Source organism: Myxocyprinus asiaticus, chromosome 31 (genome assembly GCF_019703515.2).
Source record: "Myxocyprinus asiaticus isolate MX2 ecotype Aquarium Trade chromosome 31, UBuf_Myxa_2, whole genome shotgun sequence".
Lineage (NCBI taxonomy): Eukaryota > Metazoa > Chordata > Actinopteri > Cypriniformes > Catostomidae > Myxocyprinus > Myxocyprinus asiaticus.
Genome location: NC_059374.1, coordinates 20,685,042 through 20,703,535, shown reverse-complemented (window position 1 = coordinate 20,703,535; position 18,494 = coordinate 20,685,042). Strand labels below are relative to the sequence as shown.

At 37.1% G+C, this 18,494-nt stretch overlaps 1 protein-coding gene across 2 annotated transcripts in view; it reads right to left on the bottom strand.

The window, feature by feature from the left end:
* Nucleotides 1–3,441: 3,441 nt before the first annotated feature.
* Nucleotides 3,442–18,494, bottom strand: part of cadm1b (cell adhesion molecule 1b) — a 273,986-nt gene continuing 258,933 nt past the window's right edge. For both annotated transcript variants that reach the window (XM_051665851.1, XM_051665852.1), the window contains 2 exons: nucleotides 8,240–8,365; nucleotides 3,442–6,678 (listed from right to left, as the gene is read on the bottom strand). In XM_051665851.1, the coding sequence (XP_051521811.1) occupies nucleotides 6,560–6,678; nucleotides 8,240–8,365 (245 nt within the window). In that variant the 3' untranslated portion in view covers nucleotides 3,442–6,559. The remainder of the gene's footprint in view (nucleotides 6,679–8,239; nucleotides 8,366–18,494) is intronic.

Here is an 18,494-nt window from a genome sequence, read left to right as displayed (position 1 = left end):
GTTCAAGATGCTGACGCTAAAGCACATTTTGACGTGCATCCGGCATCAGGATTGGTTCGTGGCAGTAGACCTGAAGGATGCGTACTCTCACGTCTCGATTTCACCTCGACACGGACCCTTCCTACAGTTCGCGTTCGACGGTCGGGCATATCAGTACAAGGTCCTCCCCTTCGGCTTGTCCCTGTTCCCTCGCATCTTCACGAAGGTCGCAGAGGCAGCCCTTGCGGCGTTAAGGGAAGTGGGCGTTCGCATACTCAATTATCTCGATGACTGGCTGATTATAGCGCACTCTCGAGAGTTACTGTGTGCACACAGGGACCTGGTGCTCACGCACCTCAGCCATTTAGGACTTCGGGTCAACTAGGAAAAGAGAAAGCTCTCCCTGGTTCAGAGCATCTCTTTTCTCGGCATGGAGTTAGACTCGGTGTCAATGATAGAAACGGTGCATTTTATGAGCATTTAAAGGCCCCAGCCGAATCTAATTTTCTGTGGAGAGAAAAACTTAGAGAGAAAAAGCCGTGGCTGGCACGGCCTGCTCCCATACTAGATACATCTCCTTCCCCCCCTCAGGGTTGTTGGGAATTACATGACGTTTTGGGGCGTCTGGGGAGGCCACGTGCAGTCCGAGTGCATCTGTTCCTACGCTCACAGTAGCTTGCGTACACCTGCATCGGCAGTTCACGTAACACAGTTCAGCCATTGTGGCGTTTCTATAGGGACCCCTAGTGTCACTACATTGACACAACATCGAGTGAGTGACAGAAGGGGAACGTCTCGGTTACTGTCGTAACCTCCGTTCCCTGATGGAGGGAATGAGACATTGTGTCCCTCTTGCCACAGGCTGAACTACATCGCTGTAATGGCCGGGACCTTGTCTCGGCACCTCAGTGCAAAAACCTGAATGAATCCGCATTCCAGCCTCCCTTTTATACCCGTATGTTGGGGGGAGTGGCATGCAAATTCTACTCACGAATTCTCATTGGCCTTTTCTCAAAGATCTGAAGGTGACTCGGGCTCTCAAGATCGACCCCTAGTGTCATTACATCGACACAATGTCTCGTTCCCTCCATCAGGAAACGGAGGTTACGACAGTAACCGAGATGTTTTTCCTCCTGAGACCAGAGCGTGACAGCTGCATGTATTTTCTATTTCTCTTTTTGATTTGTAACTAGTAGCAACTAATAAACAAGCAAACAATTTCTAGACCAAACAGTTTTCCTAAAAATTTATGTCAACATACAGTATGTGGACAGCGGGACTAAGTTTTTTTTTTTTAAATCAAAATGTTTATTATGTTTCCAGGAGTGTTGGTTATTCATGTTTTTGAGACATTACAGAGATTACATCAGAAATTAGCATAAATAATTCAGATCAAAAGAAATGGCCAACATCATCCAATCACTGCCAACCATGTAAAAATAAAATGATACAATATAAATTCTGAATCTATGTACTGATTACCATTGTCTAATGTCTGCAAACATGTTGAGTGGTCCAAACATCATCTGTAGCCTGAAACTGAACTTTTGGTTTTAGGAGTGAATGCACTTGGCTTCATAGGAAATCTGTAGGATGTTCCCTTGCTCCCTGTTTAGTGAACGACTTAGCCTCCAGTGTGCTGTCTGTCTGCTCTGGTCTCAGAACAGTTTGAAATGCACTTTATTTTCAACCTAACTCCATATAAAGCCTCTGAAAGCAGCATTTGTGCTCAGTGTGAAAATGCACAGTAACTATATGATCTCTAATGAAAAACTAGCGCTGTTGTCCAATATAGTGTACATTGTGTTTAACAGTGTGCAGTTTTGTGATAAATTGCTCAAATTTTAAAAATGACATCGGATAAAACTAAAGACTCTAATCTTTTGACTCAAACAGGTTTCAATGTAAAAAACTTAATTAGGTTTCTTACCAGATGTAGTTTTGTTGGTGTTTCTCCCAAAGACAAACCCCGCTGTGATAGGCACCATGCTGTTTTGTCACATGACTGTGTACGTCCAAAGTCAGGGTTTGAGTTAGGGTGTAGGGTTGATCAAATATGTATTCTTGCTGCCTGTGTTATATAATTTACAAAAAAAAAAAAAATGTGTTTAACAACACTTCCAGCTTCAGCCACTGAGGGCAGTGGATAGAGTTTTGGTAAGTACAGACCGATTTCAGCAGCAGAACTTTCAGCCAACTGTTAATTGCCGAAATCACAGTGAAATCGGTCTGCTGGAATTCCTTGCCCCATACACTGTAAAAAGTTGAGTAGATCTAAACCTTAAAGTTTATTTATTTATTTTGCTTTTTGGTGTAACCAAATTTAGTCAGGTTGATTTGGTCATATTAACTCAATCAGATGAATCCCTCTTCAGAGGAACTTCATGTATGAACTGATGAACAACTGAGAAGAGGTATATACAACAGTAATGTTTTTTTCCCCCCAAATGGTTGTCTTTGCTTTTTCATTAAGTAGAGATGCTCAAAGTTATCCTTTATAAGAAATGCACTGATAATCAATGAAGAGCTCCATATGAGAATAATGAAATCATAACAAATGTACACTTTCTATAGAGTAAGAGATAAAGAAAAAAATACATTTGATACAAATGCAGTTCACATCATCTTTGATGTTTAGAGTTAGACACGTCTTCCAAGACATCATAATGATTAATTGTAACACTTTACATTACAGTGTCCATGTTACGTATATTATACATTGTCACAAATTGCAAGTCTAAGTCAATGGGATTTTTGGGCTCATTTTATCATTCCCTAAAACTAGAATCATAAGTCCAATAGTTTGGAAATGTGATAGCACTCTCTTTCACAATTTAAAGGCATCCTTCATGTCCATAGCACAAACAGTGTGGCTGTGGGATGAATTATGCACCCAAGTACTTACATAGTGGTTTGTTCAAATTCCTAACGCTAAAGAATGAGCAATAATAGTAGTAATACCTGCCTCAGCAAGCACCAGTAATTATAACTGGATTAAATGTATTATTATATTAATACAGTTTCTTATTTTTCATAAGGTTTTTAGGTGCAAAAAGTACAATAAAAATGCAAGTCATATGCTACTTCTCCCCAAGTAACATGAGCACAGCACATTTATACGCTAAACACACACACTGCTTTCTTGCTCAGTTTTCTGTGCTCAATTTTTCCTCACATTTCACTTCTAATAGGTTTTGGCACGAAATTTCACAGCATATGTTTACAGCATTGCCAAACCACGAGTCTTGTTGAAACGTGCTTGCAGGTAATTCATCCTCAGTGTGACAAATGAGAGTGTTTTAGCGATGATTTGAAGCAAAAATCTAATGTTTCTAAATAAAGTGTGTGCAGTGCAAAAAGTGTTTTTCTTTATAAATGGACAGCACTAATTAATGCATTTCAGGAAATTCATTTTCTGTGAATGTATAAGACAGACTTCAACTGCTGTTTGAACATTAATACCTCTTTTTATTAAGACAGTACTGCTCCATTTCTGTAAAAATGTATTTTCATGGTCAAATACAAAGTGAACATGTAAGTACCTTTAATTACACGGGAATACAAACTACAGAGATGAGACAAAATATGTGACAAAAAAACAAAAAAACAATTGGAAACAATGAAGAACAGCTGCTCTGGGTGATACAAATGGCATAAAACCAAAAATAATTAACTGTAAATGTACAGTATGCACTAAGATTCACTCTTTAGATTTATCATGTGCTGTGACATATCTATACAAAGTAATATCAACATTTACACAGTGCACAGCATTTAAAATACTGATAAAACATGTCGAATGGAACATGCTCTATTCTGTGTGTTTTCTGATAATAATTTGAAGTTCTTTTCTTTCAGATATGGGCATCACTTTTGCATTCTACCTGAGATGCAAAAACATAAATTCATAGGCAGACCTGAGACAGGGCAAAATCAAATGTACACTGAAGGTATGTGTTTGTGTGTGTGTGTGTGTTTGTGTGTGTGTGTGTGTGTATGTGTGTTTTAAATTAGGTTTGGGCAGTTTTAGATCACTTGACATTTAAAGGGATAGATCTGTAATCCTTTATTCCGCCTCATGTTGTTCCACACCTGTCTGACTTTCTTTCTTCCTTGGAACACAAAAGGAGATATTACACAGAATATTAGGGACTGACAGCCTCAGTCACTTTTCACTTTTAATGTATGGAAAAAATAGCAACATGAACATTCTTCAAAATATCTTCTTTTGTGTTCCAAGTCAGGTTTTGAAAAACATGAGGATCAGTAATTGACCACATACTTTTCATTTTGGGTGAACTATCCCTTTACCTTTTACATATTCAAGAAAAAGGAAGAATTAGTGCTCTGGCTATATAGGTTTATATCAGCTAGCAGTGGGATCAACCCGCATTGCTTTTTTTTATTGTGGAAATCATCTGTGCGTCCTTTGCAGACACTATATTTAGCACATAAACATCACCATAAAGAAACCAGTCATTGAATGATTGCTTGACTGCAGCCCTCACTCCTTATTTGACATGATGTGAAAGTTGGAAATAGCTTCATGTCATTACAATGATGTTACATGAGCAATATGATAATATTATAGATTTATACATATTTATAAATATATTCTGCACATGCTTGGCATGTCAGTTGGGTGCACACAGTGATAATTTTGTCATTGAAAGTATGTAATTGGGGCCGGGGGGGGCATAATGTTGCTTCAGCTTTTACATCCCTGTACACTCTTAATCAGTTTAGTGATGAAGGCATTGTACTCAAAACATGATATATGTAAATAAATCTACCACTGCTTTATAAAACCACAAAATTCTGTACAACATACAATGACGTTTAAAATACAAGTTTCTTTCCGAATAACCAAGCATAAAATGGCATCAGCTATGATAGCCTTGCACAAATATACCATAATTTATTAGCGTTTACAAATCTAAATAATGCTCACCAGGTTCTGTTCAGATAATCTCTGGAATAACACTAAGGATAAAAGATAAACCAACAAATGAAAAAAAAATATAGCACTTGATACACAAATTCATGTAAACGCTAAGACCAAACAAGGATATTACAATGTTAACCGTACTGTCAGCATTACTGCAAAATGTCCCTATACATCCTTCACATAGTTAATCACATATAATGTATATCTGTCCCAACTGTCTAGACAATAAATGAAGGCCAAAGATGAGAAAAAATAATGCCTGGAGTGACTAATCGTGGAATAAACTACCAATTATATACTAACTCTACAATAATGTAATAATTTCAAGTTCAAATCTAGACATTTGTAATACACTTATGAGTGATCCAACAAAATACGTGCCCCTGTGCCTCTTCCACATACCAACATATTACATTAAAATTAAAGTATGTTGCTGCATAATGAGATAACGAACACAACATTCAGGCCACACATTTTTAAACTATTGCATTATTTTAGAGTTATTACATTCAGTCAGGCATATACAAATGAGCTGTATTGAAAGAATCAATTGTAACTGAAATGTATTTGGGGGCACAAATGGTAGTATGGCTTACCACATACAGGCTTTAACTATTTCATTTAGTAAACATTTTTATGTTACTATGAAAAGCACACAGAAGCACTAACAACATTTAGCAAAGCTCGCTGACCTTCACGTCAAACTGACTTCGTTTAATGAAAAAGGCTTGAAATTAAATCTATTTTACAATTTGATAGATATGTTTTATATGGGGACATCTTTAAAAACTTTTCTATACAGCTAAACCAGGGCCATTTTGCTGTTCTTTACTTTGGCATTCATTTTTAATGCTTGGGAGTCATTACTAGTAAATTAGTATGTGAGTGGGGCACATATGGATGATGCAATGCAAGCCAGAAAGAATAACAATACAAGCCGATTCGAAACACATACAGTATATCTAATAAATAATGCAACAACACAGTAATGCTGCTGAATGCTTTGTAGCTATGTTGGTCACAACAAAAAAAGTTTCTATAATTTCTAACTCATTCTCTGAGGGACTTAAGAGAACAACAGGCAATTTGCCAAATAAATTACTTGGAACCAATCCATGAAAACAACTCAAGCGATCGTTCTGTGACTGAATCGTATTTTTAAACTTTGTGTGTGGCTTTCTTCCAAACCGGCAGACAGAACAGCATGAGAGGGAGAGAGAGAGAGAGCTTAAAATGTATTGATGTACTGGCAGTTAAAACAAAAATACTAATAAAGCAAAACACTCTGGGTTTTGACCATTCAAGAGATGGTATGAAGCTTGTAAGTGTCCTGATGAAAGTGGAAACTTCATTAAGAACAGAACAAGGCACAACATTTTTAGCAAATGTTTAAAACAGAACAAAACCGGCCCCAGCGAGAGGTGTTGGATGGTGAAGCCATCTTAAATTGAGCTCTCCATGTGCTCTGCCATCCCACACCCCGTCTGACTTGATAACAGCACCTTCTCTTCTCCATCTCTTCAGCTGCACAGGTGTGCATCCAGCCTGATTGAATCCCACAAACCCCCTCCTCCTAACCCAGCAGTCCACAGTTTGCTGTTCAGCACAGAAAGCTAGCAGGTCTAGTCAGAGTTAAATGTAGTATTCCTTCTTGTCATCTGAGTTGTTGTGTCCGCCCTCTGCGTTGATGATGGCAGTGTCGGCATCTGCGGCGTCGTCCGCTCCTTTGGCTTCGTGAGTAAAGTAGGTACCTTAAAATAGGGATGGGGAAATAATCAATATTTCAAAGTACACTGTAAAAAGATTTTTTTGTCAGGTAACCTATAAATCTGCTTCATGTGGTAACAAAATAAACTGGTCAAAAATATACATTAATATGATAATGTATTTCCCTTTTAAGGAAATAGCTTCACCCAAAAATGAAAATTCTCTCATCATTTACTCACCCTCATGCCATCCTAGGTGTGTATGACTTTCTTTCTTCTGCTAAACACAAACGAAGATTTTTAGAAGAATATGTCAGCTCTGTAGGTCCATACCATACAAGTGGATGGTGGCCAGAACTTTGAAGGTCAAAAAAGCACATAAAGGCAGCATAAAAAGAATCCACTAATTAAATCCATATCTTCAGAAGAACATGATAGGTGTGGGTGAGAAATAGATAATTTTTTACTATAAATCTCCACTTTCACTTTCACATACTTCTTTTGTTTTTGGCAATTAGCATTCTTCTTGCATATCGCCACCTACTGGGCAGGGAGGAGAATTTATAGTAAAAAAGGAATATTGATCTGTTTCTCACCCACAGCTATCAAATCACTTCAGAAGACATGGAATATACCACTGGAGTTACTTTTATGCTGCATTTATCAGCTTTTTGGAGCTTCAAAGTTTTGGTCACCATTCACTTGCACTGTATGGACCTACAGAGCTGAAATATTCTTCTAAAAATCTTTGTTTGTGTTCAGAAGAATAAATAATAAAAAAAAGTGTTCACAAGTAACTTACTTAAAGTATTTAATGTAATGTACAATATTTTACAACTATATAAAAAGTCTCAAGTGAGAAACTTATTTTAAGCTTAAAATAAATGTATATTAAAAAAAACTATTTTGTGTAAATGTAAAGGCAACAACAACAACAACATCAACAACATCAACAATAGAAGGGGGAATCAGTCAGAGCAATAAAAAAGCATTATGTCAATGTACACACAATTATTTCTATTAGACCAAAATCCAAACTAAGAAAAGGGTAAGAATATAACTCCGTTGTAAAGTCCAGTGCAGATGAAAGGGAAACTAGAATAAAAGATCACAAGCAATCGCAAGCAAGAGCTACACACTAAACATTAGAGACCAATAATCAGTTTATATTTTTTACTGATATAGTCACACTTTTCTACATTACTGATTGTTCAATATCATGTCTACCGATAAATACAGATAAATTCTGCTAATAATAATAGTAATAATAATAATGTAGTTTAATGATTATTTACTTATTGTATCAAAAAGATTAAACAAACAGTTTAAATGCTTTAACATCAGGATGCTTTAACATCAAAATAGTTGGTATTGTAGGCTATCTGTTGTGGAGAAAAATCTATATCAGTCAATCTCTACTATTAAAAAAGAACTGCAATATTATCACATCGTGACCCAGATATCGATATTATATTGTATTGCCTGCTCCCTGCTGATTCCCACCCTTACCTTGAAACAGGAAGACAGAAAAAAGGGAAGATTTTTCATTTGGAGATAAAACACAAACCAAAATCAGCCAATCCTTCAGGACGTGTCCTTGATTTACCTTTGTGTCTTGCGAAGTATCGGCCCAGAACGATCAGAAGACACAGCATGGCAAACACAACCACGGCGACGACACCACCAATGACAGCGTGATCAATTTTCTGCTGCACTCCATCTGCTCTTGAATCTGATTCAGAGAGGAAAACAAACACAAACAAATTAAGGCATCTTGCACTTTTGTCACAGGGTCGGTTGGGAATTCAGTGTGAGATTCCCTGGAATGACTGCTAAATGATATTATGCTGTTTTTAAGCAATGTCATATTAATGTCATCTTTCCTATTCAGTTTACAGTATGCACAGTGATCCTAATTTAAATAAAAACTTTGCCTGATGGCACCAGAAATGGAAAGCTTACAGTAGAAAACACCTTTCAGTGTATCTTATTGACACATTTTACGTACCCTTGTTTCTGACATTTCCTGCAAATGTGTAAATAACAAATGGCGTAGACTAACACATTTTCAGACACATTTTGTTTGGTTTGATCTTGAAACTTCAGCTGTCTGAGCCAACACTGACACTTTGGGGAACTGAAGTTGCCAGCTTATAGTCTGATTAGAATAAAAGCAAACAGCAGTTCCTACCACTCAACTGGCAGAGCATGGTGCAAGCAACCGCAAAGTCATGGGTTCGAAACCCTTGGACAGGGTTGGGCAGAATGCTTAAAGAAAGTATTCTGGGCTGAATATTAAATACTCTCTCTTCATGTATTCTGATACATTACATTAAAGCAATATCACATGAGCAAGAGTGCTGTATGGCCCTATATCATCAAGGCTGTGATTTGGCCGCAGACACTCTCCTCTGCCATGTTGAATGTTTACATCTCCCAACTCAGAAACTCCGATATTAGGTAAGCGCCCTGAATATGTGTGATTACTCTGTCTATTGTGTGTATCAGCTGTAATAAGCCTTAATGCTGAAGCTGTTAGATAAACTCTATTTCCCAGCTGTAGTGTAGTAGTAATCCGAGCGATCATGGAGTAAGAGATAATGCATATGACTTCAGAGAAACTGCTCGCTGACTGACAGAGCCAACTTAATGAACGTCAACTCCCATAGCACATAAAAATGGCCTTTTGACAACATCTGCTGGCTAAAACCTTTAATGTCATGGGAATAAATGAAAAGACATGTCTAGCTGCTTTCAGACATCTGCGCTGCTCTTACATTTTAGCTTAGAAAGCCACGAACACAAGCGGAGTGATACAAACAGTAAAGTGTCCAATTGCTGATGGTGTGAGACATCAGCTTTCGGAATGTCTCTCGTCCAATCAGATTTGAGTTAAATATAAAGGCAAAGCACAATTGGAAGAATTATTTGTGATCCACTATTAACATCTAAGTGAGTCTAAACAGCCAGCTTGCTATTTTTCAGCGAGTTGCATAAACTTAGCCTTACCTTGATTTCTTTAAATTAAATGGACTTTATGGAAGGTAGAAGGCAAACAGAGGGCAGTTTGCGGTCCACTTTAATATCTCATCCACTTTCCAACAAGAAACATGCTGTTTTACCTCCAAGACCCAAAAGCTCCTAGATGTGACATTGTAGCTACCAAGCAGGGCTGTTTGTGGATGTTCACAAACAATTTTTTGTATTTTAAGCTTCTTCTTAACTCATTATTTGATTGGACTGACAATTATTAATACATTTTGAAACAAAATTGGATACGAAATGCAAATTAACCATTAACCATATTTTCGAGACGATAACTGGATGCCAAATGCAGAAATTAAACATGCAACATTCTTTCTGTCTTATTTTGTGGTCATTATGAGAGAAATATTATAAAGAATTCTAAATTTTTTTTAAAGTAACAGTATTCTGAATACAGGTGCTTGAAAACTTAACGGGGGCTGAATACAGGTACTTCATTTTTGTATTCTGAATACATAACGCCATTATATGTATGCTGACACAGCCCAAACCTGCCAAGGGATCACACAAACTGATAAAACTGTCTAAAAATGTAAATGCCTAAAATGTTTGCTATTGGAAAATCCTAAATATGCAATTATATATGTAGACAATTTTATGCTACTTTATATAAGTTGTTGGTGCCATGGCTCATACAGTTTAAGCATGCACCTTTTACATGAGCTACAAAAAAAATTAAAAAAAAATAAAATAAAAAAAACCTGCACACGTTCTAATTACACATTACAGTTTCTGATGAAGTGCCTAGCAACCAAACTGGAAGGAAGACTGTAGACTTGAGAGCAATGCCTTAAGTGCATCAACAGAACCCAGACTATATTTTCCCTCAATATTCCTCATTCAATGTGTAAATCAATATCTTTTCATCAGGTATAAAAGCGATAAAAGGTGCCCTTTTCTATTGTCTGCATAACACTAGCTTGGGGAGCCTTCAGTCACTCACCAACCATATAATATCAAACCTCCTATGATCTACATCAAAGTTACATCCAGTATTTTTATTAATGTAATATTACCATGCACTTTTAAAGGTCATGTATGTAATTTCTGCACCACTAGCATCACCAAACAGAATTGCTAAAGATATTGACCATTTTCAAACAGGTTTCCTGAACAGACTACACTAGAATAATAGAAAGTATTTGAACTGAGAAAATGAGACATCACCTTTGAAAAATATGCATGGCTCCGTTGAAAGTTATATCTAACTAGCTTACCTAGTACGTTAGATAACTGAAGGCATGGCTATGTCAATGACTGCATGCACACAAGATCTTTTGATAAAACTGTCCCTGCATGCAGCAAACCAACAGATCCAGCCCAGCAGGATGACATGATCTACTAAGACGCTGCTTTGATATGAGACAGAGAGGTTTGTGCATTGATATAGGACAGGGATGCCCCGCATTGCATCATGTTGCACCAGAGGCACCTCTCATGTCTCTGGAAGCCTGTTTCCACTGCTAATTAGCATGAGACTAGGAACGAACACAGCAGAGAGAGGCATTTTCACATTGCATTCTCTCTGCAGTGCCGCCCCCTCCTACTCTTATCCAGCCCTGATGCGCTCCCCCTCTCCTGCCTCCTGCTTGACACCACCAGATAAATTAGCTGTCCAGGGGCACGATATCTTAGACGGTGAGAGGAAAATTTTGGGGCAAATACATTTTCATCCAGCTTGGCTTTAAAGACAAAGGAGCACTTGGATATAACCCTCTGTGTAATTAGGAATTAATTAAATGCCATTGAGTGTTTATGAAGCACACATATAATAGAAAGGTCATATCATATAGGTCACCTTTTTTGTCTTATGTACCCCCACAGCCCCACCAGTAGGGCTCAAGTACTCTTCATGGACACCAAACCACAACGATGTACTTCCAAACTCACATCATACAGGATGTCATTTTGCATTTTATATAAAAGCCACTTTAAAACAAACAACTGATACTGTAATGCTTTGCAAAGGCAAAATGCAGTAACTACACATTTTGTCAAAACACCCAAAATCTTTTTCACCCAATTTGGAATGCCCAATTCCCAGTGCGCTTTTAAGTCCTCGTGGATGCGTAGTGATTCGCCTTAATCTGGGTGGCAGAGGATGAATCCCAGCTTCCTCCGTGTCTGAGACCATCAACCCGTGCATCTTATCATGTGACTTGTTGAGCGTGTTGCCACGGAGACATAGCATGTGTGGAGGCTTCACGCCATCCACCGCGGCATCCGCGCTCAACCTACCACACGTCCCACCGAGAACGAACCACATTATAGCGACCACGAGGAGGTTACCCCATGTGACTCTACCCTCCATAGCAATCGGGCCAATTTGGTTGCTTAGGAGACCTGGCTGGAGTCACTCAGCACACCCTGGGATTCGAACTAGCGAACTAAGCGAACTCCAGGGGTGGTAGCCAGCGTCTTTTACCCAGGCCCCCCCAAAACTGAGTTTTAAGCAAAATTAAGTTCCCTAGACTATGATCTGTCCTCTGACAGATGGATTTGGCTCACTTGATTCAGGAAACGGAGTGAGACTATTTTATATTAAACATCTGGCTGCACAATCAATTCAGTGCTGGCATAGTTACTGTGTTTTGGCTTTGTAGGGCAGTGTAGGTAAAAAATTAAGAGGCACTTATATTCAGTCCCACAAATTTATAAAACTTGCACACACCAGTGCTGGGTAGTAACAGGTTACATGTAATCTGAATTATGTAATAAAATTACAAATATCAAGCACTTGTAATTACCTGCGTGAAGTTGGCCCCCCACCCAACGCAAAACGTCGGCAAAATATTCTCAATCGTTTGTGCTCCGTTTGTGCTGGTTTGTGCAGTAAAAATTTTCGTTTGTGCTGCTTCGGTTTTTTAGATATTAAGATAATATTTATAGGTCATTCTGAGGTCACTCAGCCCCCCCACATGCTCCAAATTCACCCCAAACAGTCTCGTTTGTTTGTGCTTCGCTTGTGCTGGTTTGTACCGATAAAAGTTTCATTTGTGCTGCTTCGGTTTTTAAAAATTAGGCATTGAATTACAGCCGAATTATAAATGCTGATATTTATTGAATACAATACTGACAGAATAAAATAGATCACTTAATGGTCACAAAAATCAAATGTAGGTTAGTAGCAGTTTCGGTCATTCTGATTACTATATATTAGGCTACTATATTATATATTTCTAAAATAGGTCTTGTTTTGTGTGTAGTCAGTACGATTTATGAGCAGTGGGCATTTTATTTCGGGTTTGTCATTTCAATCTCTTACTAAAATGTTGGATGAAGATGTTTTAATATAACAACAACTCCTTCTTATCAATGTTTTTGTAGTCGTTATGGTGTTTATTAAAAACTTTATTGGTGTTCAGACAGTAGCAGCTCAATATTCATCTGGTGTCTGTCGGACTCTTTTTCTGTCACTCACTTTCGCTCAGCTCTGGGCACGAGAACAAAAGCGCAAATCTCCTCGATGTGAACACACTTTTAGAGTTGAACTGCCGAAGACGTTCTGTCAAGACTAATCATCACATCATTTGTTCAATAAACAACTATCTTTACTTCATTCACTGGTCTTTCCTGATTTAACTTTTTATTTATTTACATGGAGTATCATCTGCTACACTTCACTGACATCACTCGGCGCAAGTGACACTTCTGTTCAAGATGCTCTTGTGGAAATTAGTGTAGAGTTAGCAGAGAAAAATCAAACTACAAAAGTTGTTACTAAATCAAATTTCTGGCCAATGTAAGTACAATGTTTTAACACTGTCAGTTACAATATTATTTGTTAACTTCAAAAATAATGATACAACATTCAAGAGAGCTAAGACTGTCAATGTTTATTGAACAGAAAACTAATATATGCTAATTACAGTTGCACATGTGACCCATGTTAGTTTTTTGAATACATTGTGCGTCTAGGGGTCAACAATACCATATTGGTCCTAATATAAGATACATTATCCTTTTATATTATTATTATATTATATTATCCTTATATTCGGACCAATACAGTAATACATAAAAATAAGTTTATACTGAACATGACATTTTTTGAGTCAGGATTATTTAAGTGGGTAATTATGTTTTGCTTATGCCAGATGCCCAAGAAACCAGCAGTCGACAGAGATTCAATTTTCACTGTCCTGTGTTCATCTAAAGAGGCCATAGTCCAAAATGGCAACACTCCTAATCAGAGCATCTGGACAGAGCTTAGTAAGCAGCTAGAAAACAAGATCACTGCAAAGGCTCTATACACTTTTGTTAAATTAAATAGACACAACATCTGGACTGCTTTAGGGTTTACTCATGAATGTGATCATGAAACAAATGGCAGTAGTGATGACACAGGGTCCCTTTCACCCAGACCAAAAGATTGCTGGACGTTTGATCTTGAAGTTCCATTTCAGAAATGGATTGAATTCATGCCTGAAACGGTTAAATACAACAACAAGTTCTCTAAAACACAAAAAAGGAATACACAATTTTAAGCCTGGCATCTGGACACATGTGATAAATCATCACATGTTTTTAAGTTTAAGTTTTTAAAGGTCCATTATTTGTGTTAAATGATGTTTGGGGTAAGTGATATATATATATATATATATACACATAGTATATTATGTATTATTTTATTTTATTATAATACATAGACAATTCAATGTCTAATATTTAAAAAACCGAAGCAGCACAAACAAAACTTTTACTGGCACAAACCAGCACAAACGACTGAGCTTATTTTGGGTGAATTTGGAGCATGGGGGGGGGCTGAGTGACCTCAGAATGACCTATAAATATTATTTTAATATCTAAGAATCCGAAGCAGCACAAACGAAAATTTTTACAGCACAAACCAGCACAAACGGAGCACAAACGATTGAGACTATTTTGGGTGAATTTGGAGCATGTGGGGGGGCTGGTGACATCATCGCCTATAATTCAATGTCTAATATTTTAAAAACCGAAGCAGCACAAACGAAACTTTTACCGGCACAAACCAGCACAAACGAAGCACAAACAAACGAGACTGTTTGGGGTGAATTTGGAGCATGTGGGGGGGCTGAGTGATCTCAGAATGACCTATAAATATTATTTTAATATCTAAAAAACCGAAGCAGCACAAACGAAAATTTTTACAGCACAAACCAGCACAAACGGAGCACAAATGATTGAGACTATTTTGCCGACGTTTTGCGTTGGGTGGGGGGCCAACTTCAAGCAGGTCTTGTAATTGGATTGAATTACATTTTAAAATACTCATAATCAGATTTCAGTAACTTCTTGGTGGATTACATAATTACATAATAATCAGGCAATGGCAGTAAACTGTTCATAATTTATTGATCCCCTCATTCTTCTTTTTTTAAATATTTAAAATGTTTCATTCTGATATACCACTAATATACAGTATGTCTGTTACAGTTTGTCTCCCTCATTCTCTTCAAGCACTCTTATTTTGAAGTTTCCCCCCGGACTCCATTTCCCAGGATTCACTGCCCTAATCTCTCCTATCAGTTCATCATCATCTGCACCTGCCTTCTATTCCCTGGTTTGTTTCTCAGTGTATAAATACCCTCTAGTTTTGTTAAGTCTTTGTCAGTCCTTGAAGTGCTACGTTGTGAAGTGTTACGCTGAGTTAATGAAGTGTTATATTGTGCCAAGTTTAGATTTATAGTTTGTTCCACTCCAGCGATTACTACTGTTGAGCCTTTTTGTTTGTTTCCACTCCAGCATTTGTTGAACTCCTACGATTATAATTAAAGGATTTAAAGATTCCACTCCTGCATCTCCTCTCTTCCACTCCTAGACCCCAATGTTACAATGTCAGGCCATGCCTTCTCATAATGAATGATTATGCAAATTACTAAACACTGCTGATGTACAGTAGAACTGTTAAATACTACTGTATGTCTATATTGAATCCAGTGACCTTCACTAATTATTGATTCTGGAAGTCTGAAAAAAATAAAAAAAAATAAAATAAAAAAAAAAATCAAACCTGGAAGACAATAGTCGTCTTCTAAATAAAAATAATTCAAACCAACTTTTTCTGCCATCTTGGCCAGAAATAGCGAGTAAAACACAACAAATCATATCAATTCTCATATTTTGATTTATTAAGTAAGTTTACTTAAATGTATTTAAGCAACATTGGATCAAAATAGTATAGATTATCCAATTTTAGTCAGTAATCAGTACCAGATTGCAATTCTTAAGTAATCTTCCAAGCACTGCACATTACACCTTATTTTGTTTTCTTTCCTGAAACTTTGGGCTCTCTAGCGACATCTGTGGTTGAAACTTAAACTTCAAAAAACTTGAGAAGGAACATTTTACATCAGTTGTGTTTCGGCACTGCTCTTTTTCGTGAACAAATTAATATGAACATTACTGTGCTATGAAACAGTACATTATAAACAACTTGAGATGAGTATTGAGACGAGTATATATACTGGCGGCCATAAGTTTATAATAATTTACAGATTTTGCTGTGTCTGAAGGCAGTTGGTACTTTAATTCACCAAAATGGCATTCAACTGATCACAAAGTATAGTCAGAACATTACTGATGTAAAAAACAGCACCATCACTATTTGAAAAAAGTCATTTTTGATCAAATCTAGACAGGCCCCATTTCCAGCAGCCATCACTCCAACATCTTATCCTTGAGTAATCATGCTAAATTGCTAATTTGGTACTAGAAAATCACTTGCCATTATATCAAACAGTGCTGAAAGCTGTTTGATTCGATAAATGAAGCTTAACATCGTCTTTGTGTTTGTTTTTGAGTTGCCACAGTATGCAATAGACTGGCATGTCTTAAGGTCAATATTAGGTCAAAAATGGCAAAAAAGAAACAGCTTTCTCTAGAAACTCGTCAGTCAATCATTGTTTTGAGGAATGAACAATGCGTGAAATTGCCAAAAAAATGAAGATTTCATACAAAGGTGTACACTACAGTCTACAAAGACAAAGGACAACTGGCTCTAATAAGGACAGAAAGAGATGTGGAAGGCCAGATGTACAACTAAACAAGAGGATAAGTACATCAGAGTCTCTAGTTTGAGAAATAGACGCCTCACATGTCCTCAGCTGACAGCTTCATTGAATTCTACCCACTCAACACCAATTTCATGTACAACAGTAAAGAGAAGACTCAGGGGTGCAGGTCTTATGGGAAGAATTGCAAAGAAAAAGCCACTTTTGAAACAGAAAACAAAAAGAAAAGGTTAGAGTGGGCAAAGGAACACAGACATTGGACAACAGATAATTGGAAAAGAGTGTTATGGATCTTAATCACATTGAGCTTTTGTGGGATCAGCTAGACTGTAAGGTGCGTGAGAAGTGCCCGACAAGACAGACACATCTATGGCAAGTGCTACAGGAAACGTGGGGTGAAATGTCACCTGAGTATCTGGACAAACTGACAGCTAGAATGACAAGGATCTGCAAAGCTGTCATTGCTGCACGTGGAGGATTTTTTGATGAGAACTCTTTGAAGTAGTTTTTTTTTTCAAATTGTAATAGTAATTTTTCACGTTATTAATGTCCTACACTGTGATCAGTTGAATGCCCCTTTGGTGAATAAAAGTACCAATTTCTTTCCATAAGAGCAAAATCTGTACATTATTATAAACTTTTGGCCACCAGTGTAGATTAATTGGGAACAGTGTTGGGTGAATCCAATCGCAAAGTAATTAGTTACTGTAATCGAATTACTTAAAAAATAATTGTTAGATTACAGATTACAGTTACTGACTTTCAATTAAAGTAATTACTTTTAAGTACTTTTCTGGTGCTAAATTAATATGTACTGTATAAAAGATTTAAAATATGAATTCATATGAACATCTGTTAGCATTTCTGTGACAGCTGAAGGGTGTGCGACAATGAATGAGGAAAAGTGATTTAGAAAGTAACTTGAAAAATAATTAGTAATGTGATAAATTTTTAGATTGAGTAATCAGTAAAGTATTCAGATTACATTTTTAGACAAGTAATTAGTAATTTTTAGTGGATTACTTATTTTGAGTAATTTACCCAACACTGATGGGGAACTACTTTGTAGTACCTGGTATCTATAGTGGCTTGTAGATGTAATTTTTAATGATCAACTTTGTTTAAACAAACTATCTGCTAAAATGGCAAAGGAAAGTGATGCAACAACTTGTGCACTTCTGCGACTGGGGTAAAACATTTTTGAAAACAGTGGTACGCACACGCACACACACACACACACACACACTCGCGCGCGCGCGCACACACGTTGGGTTTTCATGTTTTACGAGGACTCTCCATAGACATAATGGTTTTTGTACTGTACAAACTTTATATTCTATCCCCTAACCCTACCTCTAAACCTAACCCTCACAAATACATTTTCAAAAAACATCATTTAGTATGATTTATAAGCTGTTTTCCTCATGGGGACCGACTGATTGTCCCAACAATGTCAAAAATGTCAGGTTTTACTTGGACACACACACACACACACACACACACACACACACACACACGTTGGTGCAGTTATCATTATGAGGACTCTCCATAGACATAATGATTTTATACTGTACGAACTATAGATCCTATCCCCTAACCCTAACCCTACCCCTAAACCTAACCCTCACAAAAAACTTTCTGCATTTTTACATTTTCAATAAAACATCATTTAGTATGTTTTTTTTTAAGTGATTTGAATTATGGGAACACTAGAAATGTCCTCATAAACCACATTTATAGCATAATACCCTTGTAATTACCAGTTTGTAACCTAAAAAAAAGTCCTCGTAAACCACTTAAACCTGCCCACACACACACACA